Source organism: Cynoglossus semilaevis, chromosome 18 (assembly GCF_000523025.1).
Source record: "Cynoglossus semilaevis isolate Cse_v1.0 chromosome 18, Cse_v1.0, whole genome shotgun sequence".
Taxonomy (NCBI): Eukaryota; Metazoa; Chordata; class Actinopteri; order Pleuronectiformes; family Cynoglossidae; genus Cynoglossus; species Cynoglossus semilaevis.
Genome location: NC_024324.1, coordinates 9,094,702 through 9,113,189, shown reverse-complemented (window position 1 = coordinate 9,113,189; position 18,488 = coordinate 9,094,702). Strand labels below are relative to the sequence as shown.

Sequence of the window (18,488 nt, the reverse complement as noted above, 5' to 3'; positions counted from 1 at the left end):
GCAACACACGTAACACGTGAAAAAATCTACTGTATTTATCACATGATTATACACCTGTCTAAACTAAGAAATATTTGTAAGTTTCTTTTTTAACATATACTGTATATATATACATATGTATATATATATATATATATAAACAAACGGACTGTTTGAGATGTAAATGTCCGCCTGTATGTCAACACAGGGACTTTATCTTCCATCATTGTTTTCTCCTAGAACACCTTCATATTCTGACTGACACTTATGCACTTGTTTTATTTTATTTTCTAGCAAATTCATGTCGCTCAAATCCCAAACAGACCTCCTGACCACCGACACATGTCGGAGCCTCTTCTCCTTCATTAAACCAGTCGAGAAAGTAAAAAGTGTCCGTGTTCAGGCAGAGGTGTCTGTTTAAGGAGGGCAGCAGAACAGGTCGTGTTCTATTAGAGATGTTCCCACTGGACCAAACTGCTAACACTGATCTGTTGATGAGCTTCCGCCGCCTCACCAGGTTAGGACACCTTTCACAACAGCTAATTATAACCATTGTATAATTAGCCGGGGCTGCCCGTATTAGCTGCCTGTTTATCTCTGCCTGTCTTTTTGTTTTTGTTGTTGTTCCAGGCCTACAGTAACTACAGTGAAACCTTCTTCTCCTCCTCCTCCTCCTCCTCCTCCCCGTCATCTCTGCTCTGCAGCAGCAGCCGCAACCTGAGATGCTGCTGCTCCTCCGCCGCCGGAGCAGCACTCTAAAAAACAGTGGCAGCAAAAACCCCTTCCCGTCCCCCCGTCCTGTGGTCTCAGTGTTGGCCAGACTCTGGGGCTCACCTCGCCGGTTCGTGTCAGCCGCTGACTCCGTGTGTTTATCCACTGAAACGCTCCGACGGTCGCTCGGTCTCTCCGCTACTCCTGTTCCTGAAGCCAGGGCTTTAAATATGAATATGTGTCGGGAGAGGAGACGCGGCGCTGACTTCCGCCGACGTCATACGTGATTTGGATAAAGAGGCGGAGTCTCACTGTGGCAAATAAAGTGAGCGGATAGGCTTGTGTTTCTTAAATGACGTTTAAAAAAACAGTAGTGTTTTTAAGTGCAGGGGCGTTTCTATCAACCAGGGGTGTCCGAGGTTTTTTTTGTCGGTTTCTGTTTTTCTGTCTGTGATACTGGAACCTGTTCATACAGGAGCACGGTGACAGTTTTAAACTATGCATGACAATCACTGACTTCATCAGAAGTATTTGTTTTGTTGAACAATCCTTTTTTTGTTGTTCTAACGAAGTTGTCTAAAAGTCAATGTGAAAATCGATTAATATAAGAAAAAAAAATCGATTAAAATTTAAAAAATATAGTCTATTTACCTCTAAACTTTCTACTATTAAAAAACGTACTGTCTTAATAATATTTTCTCTCAATCCTTATTTACAAGACAATTAGCTCATGTGACAATTAAAACTTAAAAATTACGTTTTTCCCTTTATTTGGTCTTATGACGCCCTCTTGCGGTGAATTGAAAGAAAGGCATAACAGCAGTAACGAATGAAAATTAAAATAGAGAAAAACTAAGAAAAACTCTATTATTCTCTATCTATTTTCTTTTTAATAGTGTGTCAACCGTCTTGGAGACAAAAACAAATGCTTGTATATTACCAAACTAAAACAAAAACTGCCTAGACACTGATATAGAAATATATACAGCATATATATACATTATTCACGTTTCGAGTATGTAATCTTAAATCAAACTGCAGGTGATATTCTATTGTTTAGACCATTTCTTGCAGATTTGTTTGAATTATTACAACAAATTGGCTCTGTAATGTTTCCAGGCCAAAGGAATGAAAATGTTTACGTGCAAAAACAGTTAACATTGCTACTGTGAGAATACAAAAAAAAAAAAAAAACTATTCACAGGTAGCTAAGGTACACAGGTGAATACCTGTGAATAACCTTTACCAACAAAACTCTGGAATGAGTCGGTGTCAAAGGTTTAAATCTTCTGTTAAAATCTCAGGTTTCTCCTGTGAAAATAACACAGAGATCATTAACGTTGGCACTTTCTGTTTTTAACAACAACCTGTAACCTGTGTATTGCAGAGTGGGCAAATTAACTTTAGTTAGAATATTTTATTTATTTGTCCCATGGCAGTGGACCTCACATCTAAAAGGCTCCTTTATTAGGAAATATACGGCCTTACTTTTCTACTAAGGATATGCAGATTCCTACTGGCTGCTCTATACACGCACCTGATACTTGCATTGATGACCAAGTACAACACACATCTGTGTGTTTTCACACACTCTCGGTTCGTAAAATCAGAAATTTCTGTAAAATACTGTAGCTGAAAACAACGTACATAAATAAATAGAAAAAAAACAACCTGTGTCTAAGGTTACTTTGGTCGTAGTCCAGCTGTATGTTTTTAATTGGTGGAAAAATACTCGAGTTATCGCAGAAACAGGAATCGATGTGCATCACACGTCAGCGATTAATCACGAGTTCAGCTCCAAACAACGGTTTCTCCTTCCACTATATATTTTCCATGACGTCTCATCTGTATGGGGAACATCCGCTAAAACATGTTAACAGCGAAGTTCTGCTCTCCCACAGTGACGGAGAACTCTCCAGTAACAGGAAGGTGAGTTTCTGGGAACCTTGAGCTTCAGGATTCACCTCCAACACACAGCTGGAGGTGAGGCTCAGTCACATAGTGTTTCTTCATGACACCAGTCTGATGAAAACACCGGTGTACAGTTACATAAGGCACAGTTTGAATTTAACATAAATAAATAAAAAAGTACAAACCTCTTCAGTAATGTCAGATATGTCAAAAATATAAATATTTGTCCAGTACAACGTGCTCCTCTGTTTTCAGTCTGCTTTCATCCTTCATATTGAAAAAAAAAAAAAAAACTACTACTGATTTTAATCATCCATATCCCTGTTTCAAAGACAGTGACGATGTAAACTTGTAGCTTTGCTCCACTGACATGTGACTCAGCAGCAGCAGGTTAAAGCTTTTTCCTTCATTGTTTCCTATGGATGTTGAACCTGGAGTCACGTGACGTTTCCAGTTCAATTCTCCAGAATCTTTCTTCAGTCCAATCCAGTCTGATAACGTCCACTACTCCACCTTCCAGATGGCGATTTTTCCGTCGTGTCTTCCAGCGCCACTGAGGACGTAACGGTCCTCAGCAGAACAGAGCGCCGTCACCTTGTCATTGTGGCCATGGAGCTCTTTCAACACCTGGTGGCGCTCTGTGTCCAGGACGTAGATCTTGCCTTTGGTGGAGCTGCGGCTGAAGCCACCGACCCACACCTGCAGAGGAAAACTCCAATTTATTATTGGGTATTTCATTTTTAAGTTAACGTTTCTTCATTTATGTAACAATTAACAATTATTACTGAGCTCATGTCTTATTTAAAAACATTGTTTATATCTTATTACAATTTAATTTTATCTAATTTCTTGCTGCGTTGTTCGACGCTGTATAAAAAAATACTGACCTGATTTTTGACTTTGATTAAGCAGTAACATCCAGAGCAGTCTTGCAGCGTCACCCGGTGGAAGGGCTTGGTGTGATCCTTCATGGACCAAATACACACTTCTGCTGAGCCTGTGCACACACTCCACAGCTCCTCCCTCTGGAACGAACACAGGAAGAAACAATTGACACTCACACATTAGTCACATCAGCTCAAAGGAAACGTCAGGAAGTGATGGTTGACCGTCACACTGTGGTGCAGTGTGGACGGAGTCAAACACCTCAGGCAGCAGCAGGACGGAGCTGAACGAGGACACGGAGCCTTTCTGTTGCTCTGGCAGATTCAGACGGTGTTTCAGAGAACCGTTCCTCCACACCTCCATGATGCTGTCCCTGGAGCCTGAACAACAGACACAGACACAGTGTCCGATCACTAACTCTCAGTCTTTAGACTTTCCTGTTCCGATCAATAACTCTCAGTCTTTAGACTTTCCTGTTTTCCCGCCCGGTGTAAAAAGAAGTGAGACTCACTGCACCACAGACTTCCACTGCAGCTGAAGACGGACAGCAGACGATCACACGACAGACGGAAGTGTCTCTTGACCTGAGGGATTTAATTCAGACAAACAAAAGTCTTTAAACGACACATACAGTATGAACAACAACAGGAGGAAGTTTCTAGAATATTATTATCTATCTATCCAGCCATCATCCATATTTATATATATATGTTATTATTATTATAACAAACCTGAAGTGTTGATATGTCCCACACCATCACAGCTCCCTCTGCACTGCAGGAGTACGCCACCTTCTGGCTGTAGAATAAACAGATCCAGTAATAAGATTATTATAATGCCATCTTATTTAAAAAAAAATCAGTTTCTTGATCTTGAACAAATTAATGACATACTTCTGACGTGGGAGGATTACATGTCAACATGTGTGTGTGTGAGACCTGTATTTGTCTGTGTCCAGTGCCAGTCCAGTGACCTCAGCCCTGTGTTCCGTCAGCTGTCTGTTACACACCATGGCCACCATGCTGATGATGTAGATGACAGAGTCCTCGGAGCCCATCCACACCTGGTCCTTGTCAACTCCCAGCATGCAATTCTAAGACAGGAATAACCTTATGTTACTTATTTTTACCTTAGATCCAAGTTAATTATTTTGCAGGATCCTCGACTTTAAGATCATTTTTAAAAAATTCATAATAATTGTTTCCGCCCGGTTTCGAACCGGGGACCTTTCGCGTGTGAGGCGAACGTGATAACCACTACACTACGGAAACCGATAGAAGACAGGGAGGAGCGTAGAAAAGCAAACCTGATCTGATAGGGAGGGCCTCACTGTGCAACACCAAACCCTTTCGCTAGATGGCATCATTGCTCTTATAAACTAAAACACTTGCCTGAACGCGAATCATAAAAGCTCATAAATAATCACCACAAAAACAAATAAATGAGAACTAAATGGATTTTTACACCATGTTAAATGCTTATTAAAGAGTGTGAACAGCAGGAGAGAGAGAGAGAGAGAGAGAGAGACAACGGTCTCTGTTCTATGTTGTTGATGAACTTTACTGTCATTTTCCACTCATTTTCCACTTTAACTCACACACACGCTCCACGTTACCACTGTGGAGGAGAGATCACGTGACCTGCTGCTGATGACTGTGCAAATATTGTAGTTGACTCTGTCCTTCTCTCTCACACACACACACACAGTTAACGATTTCATGTGACCCTGACCTGCATGCTTTAAGAACAGCTCTGTGATTAGCACAGCAGTGAGAAGAACCTTAAAAAAAATAACACTTCAATTTTAGCTCAATTTTCAGAAAGTAAAAAAAAAACGCAAAAAAAACACAAAAACAACAAAGGTTTTCCCTAAAGTGATCACAAAAATCCCCCCAAAACTCTTCTCTCTCTACTCACCAGTCTTGCGTTCCCTACATGACATGTATGTGTGAGGGACCAGCTGGAGGCGTCGAACACCATCACCTTTCCCCCACTCACAGACACCCACAGCTGACCTGAGGCCAAAAACAAAAAGAATTTAATTCAACGGTTCATTACAGACTAGTTTTTGTTTAAAGACTCAATGTAATTACACTGCGTGACTTTTATTTTGTACTGAACAGGACGGAAATCTGAAAGTTGCTCCAGGAATGTCTGAAAGTTTTCCCTCTGCTGTGATTTAAGGGTTTGAATAAAAACACCTACAGTAGTTTCCTAGAGCCGACTCCACCCAGGCTTCACCCTAACGGTCAGAATTCCTCCGAAGGAAACCATCACCACTTCAACACACCACTCACAGAAACACACAGCATGACATCCTGTGTGTGTGTGTGTCGTAAGGACAACAGACGGGAATGAGATGTTAAAACAAACAGACCGAGAGACAGACAGAGACCAGAGGAGACACTTGATGCAGAAAGTGAGAAACATATGGAACAGAAAAGGAATGGACAGGAGGGGCTGGGTGGGACAGGGACAGGGAGTGGGGTGGACATGTGCCAGGAATTCAATTCAGTGACCTTTATTCAGACTAAAGAGAGAAGTCGGTGAGGAAGACAAGGATTCAACGTCAGACAGTTTAAAGTAAAGGAACGTTTTGAAAGTTTTGTCACTCTGGGGGGGAAAAAAAACCCAACAACTTTTCTAACCAAAAGACCAATCAAATCCCAGTATTTCACACTGGCCAATCAGAAAGGACTTCTTATGATCAGTGATGGATGAAGCTTACTTATTGGCCAGTAGGTGTGATAACAAAAAGGCTGGTAAAAAAAAAACATTAATGGCTTTTTTACAGCCCACATGACCTACGCAGGAGAAGAGTGTCTGCGTGTGTGTGTGTGTGTGTGTGTGTGTGTGTGTGTGTGTGAGAGCTTTTACCTGGTGTGTACAACAGCACATCCACAGGCTGAGGGGCGGCGAGCTCGAGCGAAGGGTTAATTTTGTGCTTGAGTGTTTCCGCCGTCGTCTTGGGAACCATCATGGGGACTTGAGAAAGACAAAACATAGTTCAGTGACCTTTACCGACCTTCACACAAACTACAGGACTCCGGGGAGCCAATCAGACTCTGAGCACCACTTCCTGTGAGTCTCTGATAAACTGAGGAGTTCTGAATTTCCACACGGACAACAACAAAAAAAAACCCCGTTCCCACACCTTCCATCTTGATGCGGTCAAAGTGCGCCAGTTTGGAAGCGGCGTAGATGGATTTGCTGTTTTGGAGGCTGCCCACGGCTGCGTCCATCAACAGGGCGTTGGTCAGAGCCTGCTGCATGTACTGAGGGTCCTGCAGAGAAACACAGTCAGTCACAGGTACTGCAGTAGAACCACATGCTTGACATGAAAACTTCACAAAGTCACCTCACAATATACATGTATATATATAGAGTATATGACCCAGTGTAAAAAAGTCTCATTCTGGGAAATAGGGAAAAATAACTGAGTCACATTTCCACAAACTGATCTATTTCTAGTCCACATTTACAGTAAATGTGTGTTAAATATAGCCTGTGCTCCTCATTACTGGATCTCTCATTTTTATATATATACACTTATATATATTTTACATTGTACTTTATGGATTGTGAAGTCCATTGTGATGTCAATGACGACAAGAAAAGAGGAACGAGGACAGAGAAAAAGAACCGATGTGTGAGAATGATTTTTTTTTTTTTTGGTGACATCATCTGGTTTCACAAAGGAAGCCCCCCGTCTGTGTGTGACTGTTGGTATCTATGGTAATGTCGCCTCATGGAATTTCAACCACACCCACAAAGGTCACCGGAGCGCACTGACACCGACACACACTCACACACACACAGTAAGTAACACTGAAAGACGTCCTGTGAGTGGTCAGGACAAAGAGAAACCAGAACCTTGTGTTGGTCGGCCATGTTGCGTCCGGCCCACATCTCTTTCACCATCAGGTTCCAGAGCTCAGTCTCCGTTTTCAGATTGGCTTCAAACGCCTCCTTCCTGCCGCGAACGCGCAACTTCAGGCTGGGAATACGGAGGAGGAGGAAGGGAGCAGAGGAGACCTTCACCTCCTGATGGGTGGAGGAGGACACAGAATAACCTGCTGTGTATCCCACTGACAGAGAAGACCCCCCAAAGTCCTCCATTCTTCACCCGTGTCTCACCTCTAGATCCCTGTACTGTGCCACTTCCACGTACCCCGGCCGTCCATCGGTCAGCAGGAAGGGGCGCCGCTGAGTCATGGCGATCTTTCCCACGCCGCGGCTGGTTTTGACCGAGGACGACAGTTTGAAGACGCACTCGCTGGGTTCGATGTGCTCCAACACAGATGAGGGCAAACACACCTGACAACAACACAGGGTTTTTACTGATGTGACACTGAAGGCCGGGCCATTTCTGACACCCCGGGCCTCATGTTTGACCACACTGAAAAGACCTGGATACAGACCTCCTGTGCCTCAGCTTCAGTCTCCTTCCAGATGGTGTAAAACACTCTGAACAGGTCTGGACTCACCTGCTTCTGATGACCTGCATCACACACACCAGACAAGTTAAAACACAGATGAGAACATGTCGTCTTCGCAGAAATGCATTCAAGTCTCAGTTCGTTCAAACAAAGAGAAACTGGAGCAACATCTTCACAGCATTTACATTTATCAGCATGAATAAAACTGGGGTGTGGGCGCGGGGGGGGGGGTGAGTACTTCTATGTGTGACAACAATGACTGCACACAGTGGAGCAGTGTGTGCAGGCTGGTCTCCCCCTCCCTCCCCCATCCCTGCCTCCCACACACACAGCTCCCCATTAACGGCCCCACTGCCCACTGAGGTCATACTGTATTTCACACTGTAAAAGTCACAAGACAAATTAGTCTAATTTAATATGTTACATCTTTTATAAAGTTGAGGGACTTTTGCGTTGTGATTATAAGACTGACCTGAAAGTCCAGGTAAATCTAAGTCCAGACGTCACTGAGGTCACAGACTTCACTGAATCAAAGTTCAAAAACTCCAGTTCCTGTTTTATTTCTCATCAGTGACTCAATCAGTGACTCTATATCTGAGTTCTAAATTTGAGCAAAACTGAAATGTTTTCAGTGATTAAGACTCTTAACTAATGTTTTTACTTGAACTTTTGTCCTGTGACTTAGAGATGGATGAATTTAAACAGTTATTTCTGTTAAAGTTCGACTTTAGTCAAAGTGATTACACAGCTCTGACTTTGACTCAAACCTAAAACACTGGGCGCACTATTTAAAATTCTTATCTGTGTTTTTTTTTACACTGACCTCAGAGACTGGATTAGATTAGACTGACCTTAAATGTCCCCACACTGGTGGAACTGTGGTACTGCAGCAACAAACGTGTCGTCTTAGGAACACTTCATATTCACTTCCATGTATTTTCAAATGAGTCAGCACTTTGGCATGACCTACATCCTGTTTCAGGATCCTAAAGTGTTCAATCCAGGTCATAGGTCACTCACAACAGAGCATTTTATAGCCTTAACAAACACAAACTCCTGGTTCACCCTCGTCTCCATCTGCTTTCGCTCTCGTAGTCAAAACTTTCAGCTTAAAGTTTCAGGAGAAATATTTTCTTCCTCTCCTGACTTCTTATCTTTGATAAAACACACATCCGGATCACATGTAGTGTACTTTCTCAGCAGCTTCCTAACATGGTGAATCTGAGTATCTGAGTCGGGAATGTTTTCAGGTCACCCTGAGGTCACTCTCACAGCCACACGTTTCTGTTTTCAACTCTGCTCACAAGCAGAAACTTCAGGTGTGAAGAAAAAACATTCCTAAATATCTAAAGGAAAAGGAACAAAGTTCGTTTCCATTCAGCTCCAAATCCCTAAATAACCAACCAATAACCATCAGGCTGCAGGACTCAGCGGTGCTGAGGTAATTATTAACTAGGGGAAAATTTGTTTGCATGGAAAAGGGGAGAAGTCAAAGTAGAGGGAGAGCTGCTTCAGCTTCATGGACTATAGATGATGCAGTACTGACCCACAGTCAGGGCATCAAACAGCCGGTGTATCGTTCCTTGGTCTTTCACAATCCCAGACTCCTGGACGCATTTCACAAACTCCTCCAGCTGCATATATTTTTTCGGCAGCTGGAAGCGCTTTACAGCACCTTCCTCAGTCCCGATGCTGTTGCGAGCACGTTCCCGCTCCTGGTCCCTCTTGACTCGGCTAATGAGCCTTTTCAGCTCCGGACGTCTGTCGGCCTGTGTGCAGGTTCAGATGAAAGAAGACGGACTTTTTGAACAAATGAAACTTTCATTAGAAAAGAGAGATTCAATTTAACATAATTAGAAAATAAAATAAAATAAAATAGACGGAGGGTCAGGATCAGCCGTGAATCTCTAAACGACAGCTGGTTAAAGTTATAACAGTGTTTGTCTGTTTGCCTGTAGATGTTTTTTTAAGCTGCTTTAGTTTGAGTTATAACAGTGTTTGTCTGTTTGCCTGCAGGATATTTAAGGTACTGCAGTTGAACAAAGTATTGCACATCGCAGCCACCACAGCTTTTTCAGACAAACCTGTATCCGTTCACTTTCCGGCAGGGAGTCGACCAGAGATTTGACCATCTGAGAGGGGAAGATTTCTGAGTCCGTCTTGTAAAGACTCTGAAAGTCCTCCAGAGCGTCCAGACGCCTGTTGGACACAGTGTTCACCAAACCACGCAGATAGTGATACCTGGAAAGAAGACAGAGGTGGACAGTGTTAGATCACCGACTCTGTGAACTGATGGTTCTACATTTTGAAATAACTTGTTTCGTAGTACCGAGCCAGGAGGGCAGACTCCTCAGACGTTGTCGTGTTAATAGCCTTCCCCAGTAAAGCCACCATGTCTGAATAATAGTTCTGTACGTAATGGTAGGCCAGAGGAGGAGGGAATTCTGGGAGACGGAAAACCTTCACTGATTTCTGAAGAAACTTTAATCCTAGAATAAAAAACGAACAAACTGTTAATCAGGTGTAACATCTCAGCCTCATCTCAGTCTCTGGTCTCTGGTCCTGACCGATATCTGGAGTCATCTTCCTGAGGGAGGCTGGTCTGCTGCAGACGATGGGAGCCACGTGGTCGGTCCCAGACTGCTCCAGGTTTGGCAGACTGGCTCCCAGCCTTTTACTCAGTCTGTCGTTGGGACTCGTGTAGCTGTTGTAGCCGGTCCTGGACAGTTCAGACATGGGAGGACGTCGGGGGGACTCCGTCATGGCTCGGTTCCTGCAGACACAGCATCAGGATACAGAGAGTTCACAGACAGCGCCTCCTCCTGGTTTGATAGTTACAGGTTCAGACAGCATGTAACAGGCTTCATACCTGTGTGAACGTGTGTTCTGCTCCATGCGGCTGAAGGAGTCCTGCTTTCTGTTGAGCCTGTCTCGCAGGAATGAGTGAAAGAAGTGAGTATCCAACACCTGGAGACAGAGACGTAGACAAGTCAGTCATTCATATGGAGCTCAGTGGAACGTGGTGAGTGCACAGGTCAGAGTGTGTGTTCACCTTCTTATAGAAGCACTGGTCTCCAGGGTCCCTGGTCCTGAGGAACTCCTCGCTGTTAAAAACTCTGTGTTCATGGTTCAGGAAGTCCTGGACTCCTCTGATGGAGGAGACGTGAGACGTGTGAGAAAACCGTTTCTACCCAGTGACCACAGCAGACCTGCACAGACCTACCTGAAAATGTTGACCACCAACTCCAGGGAGATGTTCTGGATCTGTGTGTTCAGCCGTCTCTGCCAGTCCCGTCGTTGGCAGCGGAGAGTGTTAGCGTCGGTGCCGACTCCAAGGTGACACAGCTCCAGGTCATAGTGCAGCTGCAGAGACTCGGCCCTGCACATGAATACAACACGCAACTGAAATAATGTACAGCAGGGGTCACCGAGTGTATCTGTCAGAGGGACAGAATGAAATCCATTTTGTGTTCAACTTTATTATTCAATGTTTATTTAGTAAACCGGATTCGACAGTTTGTCAGACTGGAATTGGCCAAAAATTCAGCTCCACACGTCCTGCAAGGGCCCGCGCCTCCTACTTTGGGCACCGCTGCACAATGGGAGGAGTTAAGTGCGAGGAGTTTAAAGGCTCTGTCTGTGAGTGAGTGTTTTTATCGGAGTAGCACGTGTAATTAGATTGAACTGGAATTCAAGCAGAATGTTATGACTAATCAGATTGACTCGAGGCTTTGATTTCAGCCGAGGCTTCACTGCAGCTCAGAGACAACAACCTCCTCTCAGTGTTCCTACTGTACGCTGTGTGTGAGTTACCGTGACGTGAAGCACTCAGCCGCAGCCAGCGGAATAAACGGTAGGTCGATGGTCTCAGACCAGGACGACTGAATGGTGCCGTCGTCCACATTCACCAGGATCAGATCCTCCGTCTCCTGTTCAGTGAGACAAGAACAGACACCATCACAATCACAGTCGCTGTTGTTGTTGTTACTAACACAATGGGTCTAATTCTCTGACAACACAATCTGCCTGTGTCCAGCTCTGTTAAATGAACAGACAGCTGATGGTGGATGTGCTGTTTCTGGAAGAATAAACATGAACGCAGCGGAGACTGAACCGTCATTGTCACCAGTCTCCTCTTCACCTACTGAAAAAAATACGGTTGTTTAAGATGATTGATCTGAACTACACACTACTCTTCTCTAAATGAACAACTTCAACACTCTAACTGCACACTGCTCTTCTCTAAATGAACAACTTCAACACAGATACCCACAGCAGCAACCTCCTCAAAGTGACTGATGTGGCAGCCCATCAGGAAGGCCGTGGGAGCCATGAGGAAGTCCAACATTCCCCGGGCCAGGACAGGGACGTACGGCTGCTGCCAGGACAGAGGCTGGGAAAAGGAAGGAATGACAGAGGGGATTTTTTTTTTAAATGTAAAGAACTCGAATGACGGGATGTTCCGGTCACACTCACCTGCAGGTACAACAGCAAACTCTCTGCAACCAGAGTGAGACGGGCCCAGTCAGAGGAGAAGAAGACCAGTCTCTGTTCCTGAAGGAGGCAGGAAAGTACCTACAGTACAGGAAGGGGGAGAGTGGGGGAGAGGGTGAGTTACAACACTCATACTTTCCTACCATGACGGCACGGGAAAGCTGTACATAAACAACATTTTGGCGGTGTTAAGTAGATCGAATGTGAGGATTAAGTCTGAGTGTAAACACAGAGAAACGACAAGTCTGAACTACTGAGGGTTTAAGTCAACATTTTCCAAAGAATGACACTGACATGAATGACACAGAGGTGTGGAATCTAGTTCTCACCTCTGGTATTCAAGATGGCGGCGCCAGGTCACTGATTATAAACAAACTGTTTGAACCAATGTATAAAATAATAAACTTCTAAGCAGCAGGAGCTGAAGATTTGACAGGAAAATGTCACCAATCAAATCACTTGATGTTAGATCTTATTATATTGGCTGAGACAGAGGTTAAATGTATAAAGAGAAATTCTTATGGACAATTTTCTGTAATTACATAATTAAACCACTAGGGAACATTCTTCACACACAACTCTCAGCCATGACTGAAGCCCACAGTCCAACACTGCTGGACCATGTTACGTTCTTGGATTTTTACTGCCAAAAACATTTGATTTAATTACTGTAATTTGGTGCAAATTAAAGAATGGACGATGAAGAACAGAAGGAATCAAACTGAGGAGGAGACGACTAGAAGTAGCTGCTGTAACTTCATGATCAAACACAGATTAAAACAAAAAATATGATCGACTTATTATTATTGGAGTGATCTTTGCTCAGTTGCAGCTGTTTTTTTTTTCTGTCTTGTCTTTTCACCTGCAGGAGACCGGTGTGTGTGAAACAGAGGAACGGAAGATGAAGGTCGATGTCGATGACTGGACTGTCTGGATCGTCCCTGGACGGAAGAACCACCTGAAGGGGGCGCAGACTGAAGGACTAACACACACACATGCATTATTAAATAACACAAAACGCTTACACAGAGCAGGAGAAGAACTCTGAAAAGGTAAATGTTTCCTGACCACGTGCAGCTGACCAGGAGGAGGCAGAGGAACCAGAGACAGTTTGGCAGAAAACTCTTTGATCGTTTCCTCAAAGTCTGCGTGTCTTGCAGGACGCAGCTGGACCAGGAGACTGGGGGAGGGGGTGAGGAAAAAGGGAGAAAAGTTTAATTCTGTGCATTAAAGAACAGTGATGTGGAACTCTGACTGTGGCTCAGTTACCACGATAAGCAGTCTCTCAGAGCGTTGTAGTAGGGGAACTTGGAGATGATGCACACAGCGAAGGGAGTGTAGAGACGGGACTTTGATGAATTCCATCTGTGACCGTTCTGGGCAGCGCCTTCCTGACACGACTGACACAGCAACTGGATTCAGCTGGTTTCACGCTCAGTATTTCTCATGTTACAAGTGTGTGTGTGTGTTTTGTACCTGCACATCTCTGTAATATTGCACAACGACGCCGTGGGTTCGGTTCCCAAACATGTCGGTGAAAACGAGGAAGTGGTAATTGTCTTCCAGCTGCTCTGCGGCTAACTGAAGACCACCTGTGAACAGCGGGGAGGAGATCACGTGACTGAGCTGCACGGTACATTCAGCTTCATCACATTCATAACTACTGTTTAGTGCAGGAGCCAAGATGGAGATCAGACGGAGGCGCAGACGTACTGGCCCTGAGGGGACGTTCATTTCCACCGTGCAGTAATTAGTTTCAGACAGAACAGTGTACACAGTGACGAGTCAAGCAGCAGCAGCAGCAGCTCAGTAGACGACGCCACTACACTGAGCTGAAATGTTGAATGGCTTGATAAAAGCTAGTGGTGAGAATTTCTGCTTTTGAAAACGCTCCAGTGAAGGTAGATCATGACTGAGATAAAAGTGTCCCGTGAGGAAACCCACTGTACCAGGGAAACAAAGCTGTGGCAGAGCGATGAGGTCCAGGTCCTTTGGAACGCTGATGTCCTCTGTGGCTGGTGACGCCTCCGCCCGACCTGCTGTGTCTCCATTGGTTAACGACTCTGAAGCTCGGTCTCGCCTTTTCTGCAGGAAAACAAAACAAAACAAACATTTTTTTTCCAAACAAAACTGTTTTTTACAAGATTAACATAACAGTCCTTGAGTGTGAAAACAAACCTTCTTGATGAAGCTCTTCCTCCTCTGGACACGGCTGAAGGCCGGACCAATGGCCTGACTGGAGTTGGTCTCTTTGGTAACAAACGGAGGTGCGTGGACCTGCAGGACCTCGGCTTCTAGCACGGTGTGGTCGTTTAATTTGTTCTGCTGATGAAGCTGAAAAACATGTGACAGTGTTAGCATGGACTTTAACGGCAGTTAACTATTTTTGATAAGCTAACATTCAGCATTCAATGCACTTGGCTAACCTTTAACTTTTAGGTAAAATCGTGACCTATTATTTGCACTGTTATCTAGACTTTGGTTTGAGCTTTAAGATTCTTGGCTACGTGACTGGTTAATGTTTTATCTATTGAACCTAAACTAACATTTAGCCATTGTATGTTTTTAATTGTTTGGCTAATCCGTAGTTATTTGACTAGCTTTTGGCTAACTTTGTGCAGTACCGTGTTTATACCTGGAGTATATCTCGAAGTTTATCACTGGAGGCCCCGACCACGACACACGCCTCCAACAGTCCAGACGGGAGCTCTGCCATCACATCAGAGGAGAGGAGAGCTGCGAGGATGACACATCGACAAATCTTTGGGGGTTTTTTTTCCTCCATTTTTTTAGAAACTAATGACATTTTATCTATGACTAAACAAAAACAAACATTTTGGATAAGAAATGATTATTAGACAAAGACTTTTGTCTTTTCAACCAACATAAAAGCAGTGGTGGCTTAGTGGTTAAGGAAGTGGACTTGGGTCTGGAAGGTTTTAGGTTCGATTGTACCCTCTGCCAAGTTACCACTGAGGCTCTGAGCATCCCCCCCCCTCCCCCACTGCTCCCTGGGTCCTTAAAGCTGCCCTCTGTTCACGTTGGTGATGGGTTAAAAGCAGAGGTCACAGTTGGTTGTGTGTGCTGTGTCACAATGACAAGCAGTTCACTTTCTACTTTTTCTTTTACTTTAATCTTATTGGTGAAGGAAATGATTCAACACAATATTATCAGTCAACGTTGCACAAATGTGGAAACGAAAGTGTGTGAACGTTTATGTTTTTTCATTAGCTGGTACTTTTGACTTCTTTGTTTGTCAGGGAATTGCTTTTGAGACTCTTTAAAACAAAGAAGTGCTCCCACTGTGGCTGTTCGTCTCACTGCGATGCTCACATACACCACAAGTATTTCACAGACTTCTCCTTTTCCCGCAGAACTCCTCCAGCTGTGTGCACAGACACACGCTCACCGGAGGCCGCGCACAGCCGTAAACAAGTTTGTCAGACGCAGATGCAGACAGGACTAATTACTGGAGTGGTTTTTAAAACGTCTTAAAATGGACTCACACTGACTCTGGTTTCTAAAACTCTGCAAAACTGGTCAAAATCTGGTCCAATCACAGGAGTTCTGTGTTTCTGATCTCCGTGTTTGTTAAACTCTGACTTTGTAATACTGTTGAAGCCACATGTAGTTTTATAAAGACAGAAACATATAATAGAAATATATCGGTGCTAATACACGATTTCATTCTATTATAAGTTGGTCATTTTTTGCACTCTATCGATTTTCCAAGTTAGAAGTTCCAGTGTCATCTGTCTTCTCACCAGTCATAAATATCTGCATCAAATCCTCACTCTGCTTCATTCCTACCAACTGAATCCTTCTCTCTGGACAAACAAATCCAAGAATAAACATCTGACTTGCATTAGTTGCAGCTACAGGATAACCCTCAGAATCATCTCTGAGTGTCGGACCATATTTTTCTCATCACTTTTTCCTCAAATTCCACCTTCATCCTCTTCATCTTCCTCTTCCATCTGTGCATTCTTTTCTTCTATTTTATCTCTTTTGTTTTTTGTCTTTGAAGGCCGCCCTTCCGTCCCTTCTTACAGCTTTTTCTTTTCACAGACCTCTGACTAATGAACTATCCTGCTGTGTCATGGAAACACTTTGCTCACCTACTCCTTGAAAAACCCCATTATTTCATAAAACCCTGCACATGTTCATGAGGGTGAACAGATGTAGTTAGTTTAAAAGTACTGAGCTAAGCTGTCTACTGCTGGGATGAAGAGCAGAGCCTGCGTCTCTGAGGAGGTAACCCCACAGGCAGCACGAGCTCTGGACAAGACCTGTGGACAAACAAGTTGAACTTCATATCTCAGAGATGAACACATCTGATGTCGTCGACAACAGGTTTAAACAGCAGTTAAGTCTGAGTCTAATGAAGCTGAAGTGACGTAACAGGAGGAAACACTGACGAGGTGGCTACAAGTCGGGCTAGCTGTCAAAACAATAACAATGAGACCAATAATATGACAATATGGCAGATTATCTGTATGTTTTTTTAAAAAACTTTTTGCAATCACTTTGGCGGAATTTGTGTATTTAGGCAGGATTTGAATTTATCTTAGGTTTTCCGAACAAAAATCTCAAGTTGTTATTTTGTAAATGTTGTGACTAAACTTTATCTTCTCTCTGTGTACTGAGTGGGAAAATAGAAGATTGTTTTGTTTCTAAGACACAATATTAAGAAAATCGACTTCCATACACCTTATAATATCCACCTGTGTTCACACAAATTTTTTAAAAAAAATTAAAGAATGATACTCAGGTAATACTCAGGTGAGTACTGTCTAGATCTTTTAATACACGTTTCCTACTAAGTCACATGAATATAGTTAAACCACAGAAGTCAACGATAGAAAACTAACTGTTGATTGGTTTAGACGAGATCGATCACTGACTAATCCACAAATCCCTGCCGGGATCGAAACTGGAAGTACAGACTAGAATTCATGTCAAAAGAGTCTCAGCATCACCGGGTGGACTCGTTACCACAACGCTACAGCAGGTCGTCAACGACGATGTTAAAAAATGATCACAAAATGTAACACAAACCACAGCAACACAAAACTCCAGAGGAGAAACGAGGATCAGTCTGAGTCGTAGAGACCAGTCGGACGGGATTCTTTCTTCTGCAAACTACGCAAAAAGCAAATCAAAGACTCACCTTTAAAATCACTCCTTCATCTCCGGAGGTGAACTGGTCAACGACACGGAGACACTCTGACTAAAGTGACACGAGCTCCTCAACATGGAGTGACAACTTCAACTCTTCAACTTCTCTCCAGTTAGTGCACTGATTCAACTGTTTCTAATACAAACGCCCGCACTCACACACACCGCCGCCGCCGCTGTCACAGCAGCCGTTCTTCACATTTCCGGTTTCACACTTCAAAATAAAAGCATACTCGTCACAATCTCTGTCCCTCAAACGCGTGAGTTATAGTTCCAGTGGCGCCATCTGCTGCTCATTGGTATCTAATTCTATTAAGCCTTTTTAAAAAGTATACAATAGCGTTTAATATTCTCTATGATTAAACAAATAGAATGATGAGTAGTACTTATTTGAAAAGAAGTAATTATCTCAACCGTTGTTAATTCTGCTACTCTAATTTGTTTTAAACTTAGATTGTGGCGAATCTTTAGAACGCCGTACTTCATCTGGAATATAAACTCATTAACTCTTTCTTTTTACGTTAATAATTTGAATTGTTGTCTTTTCAATTTCAAGTGTTTTAATAATCTGTAAATGCTAATGCTTTGAAATTGGCAGTTTAAACCGGTCTGATATGTATTTCTAAAACCACTAGGTGTCACTAATTGCTAATAGAAAAATTACATTTCGCTTCATCATCCCTTGTATTATTTCCCTGTTTGTTTCTCGTTCTGATTATATAAGCTCTACAGCACAACACGACATGATGGAGCTTCACACTGAGGGAGAAAGTTTTCTCTGACTCTGTAGTCAATCACCTGTAAAATAACTGACTGCTTTTTTGTAATCTATTCTAATTCGGTTAAGTTTGGTACAAAATTGCTTACACTGCTACATCACAGCTCCTGTTG

General features: G+C 43.3%; 2 protein-coding genes and 1 non-coding gene across 5 annotated transcripts in view; all 3 read right to left on the bottom strand.

The window, feature by feature from the left end:
- Window positions 1–1,033, bottom strand: part of slc45a4a (solute carrier family 45 member 4a) — a 34,252-nt gene extending 33,219 nt beyond the window's left edge. Inside the window, exon 1 of one of the 3 annotated variants that reach the window (XM_017041350.2) lies at window positions 814–1,033. The gene's annotated coding sequence lies outside the window, so the exon portion shown is untranslated. The remainder of the gene's footprint in view (window positions 1–813) is intronic. The other 2 variants (XM_025065085.1, XM_025065086.1) reach the window with 2 other exon arrangements.
- Window positions 1,034–2,218: 1,185 nt separating this feature from the next.
- Window positions 2,219–17,800, bottom strand: dennd3a (DENN/MADD domain containing 3a). The gene is made up of 30 exons (XM_008331520.3): window positions 17,590–17,800; window positions 15,055–15,155; window positions 14,598–14,753; window positions 14,369–14,504; window positions 13,896–14,011; window positions 13,689–13,819; window positions 13,488–13,599; window positions 13,282–13,401; window positions 12,402–12,500; window positions 12,199–12,318; window positions 11,739–11,854; window positions 11,149–11,304; window positions 10,978–11,074; window positions 10,795–10,892; window positions 10,493–10,698; window positions 10,255–10,414; window positions 10,010–10,166; window positions 9,472–9,694; window positions 7,908–7,987; window positions 7,624–7,803; window positions 7,360–7,530; window positions 6,641–6,770; window positions 6,364–6,471; window positions 5,404–5,501; window positions 4,425–4,579; window positions 4,218–4,284; window positions 3,998–4,070; window positions 3,748–3,866; window positions 3,489–3,626; window positions 2,219–3,300 (listed from the first exon to the last, which is right to left on the bottom strand). Exons 2-30 carry the CDS (start codon window positions 15,133–15,135, stop codon window positions 3,106–3,108), a joined length of 3,798 nt encoding a protein of 1,265 aa, XP_008329742.1. The 5' UTR covers window positions 15,136–15,155; window positions 17,590–17,800; the 3' UTR covers window positions 2,219–3,105.
- On the bottom strand, window positions 4,685–4,757 carry trnav-cac (transfer RNA valine (anticodon CAC)). The gene has a single exon. It is a non-coding gene; the product is annotated as a tRNA-Val (tRNA).
- Window positions 17,801–18,488: the final 688 nt, after the last annotated feature.